At 39.1% G+C, this 4333-nt stretch overlaps 1 protein-coding gene across 3 annotated transcripts in view; it reads right to left on the bottom strand.

The window, feature by feature from the left end:
* Window positions 1–4333, bottom strand: part of LOC117172870 (guanylate cyclase soluble subunit beta-1-like) — a 155919-nt gene that overhangs the window by 63104 nt on the left and 88482 nt on the right. For all 3 annotated transcript variants that reach the window (XM_033361137.1, XM_033361138.1, XM_033361139.1), the window contains one exon: window positions 2302–2459. In XM_033361137.1, the coding sequence (XP_033217028.1) occupies window positions 2302–2459 (158 nt within the window). The remainder of the gene's footprint in view (window positions 1–2301; window positions 2460–4333) is intronic.

Below are 4333 nucleotides of genomic sequence, written 5' to 3'. Positions count from 1 at the left end.
AAGGTCACTCATGTATTTTACATGGACGATCTCAAGATCTATGCTAAAAACAGAGAGCAACTGCATCTAGCTCTGGGGATTGTCGAACGATATACTAAGGAATTTGTAATGGAATTTGGGTTAGAGAAATGCGCCCAGGTTTATTTGAAACGAGGGAAACTTAATTGCATCCCTGAAGATCCTGAGCTCGTTGATAGAACCGCAATACGACATCTTTGCGCTGGAGAGACTTATACATACCTGGACGTGCCACAGAGCCGCATTCATGATGTGACGTCTATAAAGGATACTCTCCGAAGCAGATACAAACGTCTCATTCGACTCATTTGGAGTAGTTCCATGGACGAAGAACGAGCTCAGATCTCTTGATATCGGGACAAGAAAGGTTATGCACATGAACAAAAGCATGCATCTCAAGTCTTCCGTTCCGCGAATGCACATCTCACGCTGTCAAGGGGGTCGCGGAATATTGAGTCTTGAATGTCTTCATAACAGGATTATTCTGGGTACAGCACATAGAGTTGCAAATGGAAGAGACCCTCTTCTTAAAATGGTCAGGAATCACGAAGAAGTGGGAAAAGGAGCGTTTCTGGACAAAGCTGTGGAGGAGGCTGCTGAAACACTCAGATTTGACTTCAGTATTAGGGGTGAGCAAAATGCATCAAATCTTATCAATCTCGAGTACTCACTCCTGAATGCCCGGATTATAAAAGCATAAGAGAAAAACTTTCGTGCACAGCTCCTCGATAAGAGGATGCACGGTATCTTCCACAGAAATGTGAAGGATCAGTCAATGTCTTGTGAGCTAACGTTTGCTTTCCTTAAATCGCACGGATTGAAGTCTGGTACAGAGGGTTTCATTTTTGCATGCCACGACGGTGCCATTTCCACCTTAACATACCCTCGCCACATTTTGAGGCAAGACATTCCCGCTGATAGCTGCAGGGCGTGCCATGCACTCCCCGAGCATTTAGCTCAGATACGATCTATACGATCTAGTTGTCCAACTCACGCGGGAACGACCTACATTCAAAGGCACAATGCGGCACTAAGAGTGCTTAATTACCATCTCTGTCACTCTTACGGCATTAACCTTAAAATCGCTCTTCTAAATGCTCCTAGGTAAATTGAGTCAATTGTCGAGAATGGAAGTGCCGCATATACTGAAACTTTATATTCTCGACAATTGTTTCTATTGCTCGCTCGAGGCCTGTGATGGTTCTTCTTGACTTCGAGAAGCGAATCATGTTCGTTATCGAATTTTCGGCACCAGCTAACAAAAACATCATAACCAAGGAGAATGAAAAGAAAGAGAGGCATCGAGACCTTATAAGGGAGCTGCAACGATTGTACCCGGAATATTCTATTAAACTAATCGTCCTTATCATCTGCGCTCTTGGAGGTGTTAAGGTTTTACTTGCTAATGGCCTAAAATGCATCCCTGCGTATAAACAATATGCTAAACCACTTGCGGTAAAAATGCCGAAGTCGGTTGTCCTTGGGTCGCTCCGTGTTCTTAGGGTGCACGAGGCTTTTGCTGGATCGTCGTATTGATTCCTTTACAGACTGTAACCATCTATCTCACGGTCGTGAGACGTGGTTGTGGCTGAAATTTTACCGCGATTTCGCTAGGAGCGGGTGCAATTTTCCAGATTAGGTTCCTGTACCAAGGGTTTCTGCTGAATATGGTTATAATAATACATAGGCAGTCGCGGACAATTGTCCAGCGGTGGTCCCGAAGGAATTAGACCCCAAGCGGAGGTGTGAAAACCGTGCCGAAAGCTGAATGGCACCTGGGTGAGGTGTCTAGAACGGTGACTCTGGGATACCGGGCGACCTCTGAGAGTACGCAGCCTTATCCTTGCATGCGGGGCTCTGCAAGGATGGACGAACCCCTTTCCCTAGCTTCTCGTGGGAACAACAATGACAACACCAAACAGAGTTGTAGTAAGTGCGGTTCAAAACAACAGAACGCGCAGGCTTTCTGAAGTTCACCGTCCAGTTTTTACAAAAGTAAACTTACAATGATCAAATAACATCTGTCAATAGTTAGTCCTTTAATTAAAAAGACCTATGCAGAAATGTTAGGGAAGTATAAAGGCCAAATTCGAAGCGCGTCTTAGGCTCGTTAAAACTTTTGAGTGAAACTAGCATGGCTTGATGAGAATGTAAAACTTCAAACATTCTAAAATATAATGCTATGACTTAAATCTAAATTTCCAAATAATAAATATATAGATTTACTAGGTAAACATATCAGTGTGCTCGGATGAGTGAGAAATATTAGTTGATCAAATTTACCTGTAGGCATCTTCCGAAACATTTATTTTTCCTGGTACGCCAGTGGTTTCCGTGCGGCTCGTGAGGTTGACGGTGTTGCCAAAGAGGCAATAGCGTGGCATTCGATGTCCAATCACTCCAGTGACCGCCTCACCACTGTGGATGCCGATAGTAATTTTCTGTAAATCAATCACTATGTGTAAGTTCATTATAGCCAATTATCGTCAACGTCCTCAATGTTATTTTAGTTATCTAAAAAACGCATGAAATAATGCAATAGAAAGTTTTGATTGTTTTCTTACTATATTATTTATAGACGGTTTTAAAAAAAATATGATAACCTTCGTACACAGATGACGGTTTATAACATTTTAATTTTGTATGTATATAGCACAATAATAAAAGGATAGACTAATTATTATATTATTACCCTCTATTATGATAGTTTTTTATTGAAAGTTGTTTTTCATTTTTATAGTTGGGGGTCACAAAGATGTCGTCAGTAGCTTCCAAAATTCAAAATAAGGATCTCCCATCCAACTAAAAAAATAGTGCTTGAAAAAAAGACAATTACAACCAAATATTTTTTAGGTTTGAAGTTTCGATATTTACTTTTCCACCATTAGAATTCTCTAGAATAAATTAGTGTAATTAGTAATAGTAATTCAAGAGTGTTGAGATTACACAGCCACACAAAAGAGTGTGCGGATCTGGTAACAAGACACACGTATTCCTATAGATTTTGGGGCGCTGAATTCAAATTGGGTATCAAAAATCACCCATCATGTCATGATTGATCCATAACCTCAAAAAATGACGAAAAATCATGCACTGAGGCAAATAAATTTCAAAATAATGCCAGTGATGCAAATTTTCACTTCAAAAACATGTCGACAACTGTAAAAGATCAACCCTTGCCTGATATCAACTTATTTAACATAACTTTACCCAACAGAACCTGACCTCACCAAACCTAAATCAACATAAATTTATTGAACTACACGTAAATCTCAGGAAGCATATTTTCCCAATAGCAAATGTGTGCTACATCGAATGGGTCAACTCGAGCCTAACCTAGAAATAAATCTAACCTAGGCTAATCTAACCTAACCTAACCTCACGAAACACAATTAAACCTACATATGAATCTAACTTAATAGAACCTAACGAAATCTTGCTTAACGCAACACAACTTAACTTAAGTGTTCCCGTTGTAACACAATAAAATTCATTTCATTGTACTACAGGTGGTTAAAAATGTAGACGCACATTACTCATTTGAAGAAACTTAGAACTAAAAGTAGAATTGACCCAATTTCAATTAACCCGAGAATGTTTGTATCAATTAAAATGTAGAACTGTAACTTAAAGTTAAGTTGTGTTGCGTTAAGCAAAATTTCGTTAGGTTCCGTTAAGTTAGATTCATTTGTAGGTTAAGATCGAGTTAACCTATTAAATATAGCACACATTTAATACTGAGAACCGCACGCTTACATAGCTACACGTGTGGTTGAATTTTCATTCTGCTAGGTTAGGTTAGGTCAGGCTTTGGTAGGTTAGGATAGGTTAAGTCTCTGTGTAGGTTAAGCCGAAGCTGAATGAAACGGTACCGCAAACACAACGGGACAACACAATTAGTTTAATTGTGTGACGTGAGGTTAAGTTAGGTTAGGTTAGGTTAGATTTATTTCTAGGTCAGGCTCGATTTGACACATTCGATGTAGCACGAATTTGCTACTGGGAAAATATGCTTCCAAAGCTTTACCTGTAGTTCAATAAATTTCTGTTAATTCAATTTAGGTGAGGTCAGGTTCTGTTGGGTAAAGTTATGTTAAATAAGTTAATATCAGGCAAGAGTTGATCCTTTACAGTTGTCGACATGTTTTTTAAGTGAAAATTTGCATCACTGGCATTATTTTGAAATTTATTTGCCTCGGTGCATGATTTTTTGTCATTTTTTGAGGCTATGGCTCAACCATGACGTGATGGGTGATTTTTGATACCGAATTTGAATTTTAAAACATTCTAAAATTATATTCATGTTTCAATTTAT

Source organism: Belonocnema kinseyi, chromosome 5 (genome assembly GCF_010883055.1).
Source record: "Belonocnema kinseyi isolate 2016_QV_RU_SX_M_011 chromosome 5, B_treatae_v1, whole genome shotgun sequence".
Classification (NCBI taxonomy): Eukaryota; Metazoa; Arthropoda; class Insecta; order Hymenoptera; family Cynipidae; genus Belonocnema; species Belonocnema kinseyi.
Note: the sequence above shows the minus strand (reverse complement) of the source record. Positions and strands in the feature narration are given on the sequence as shown.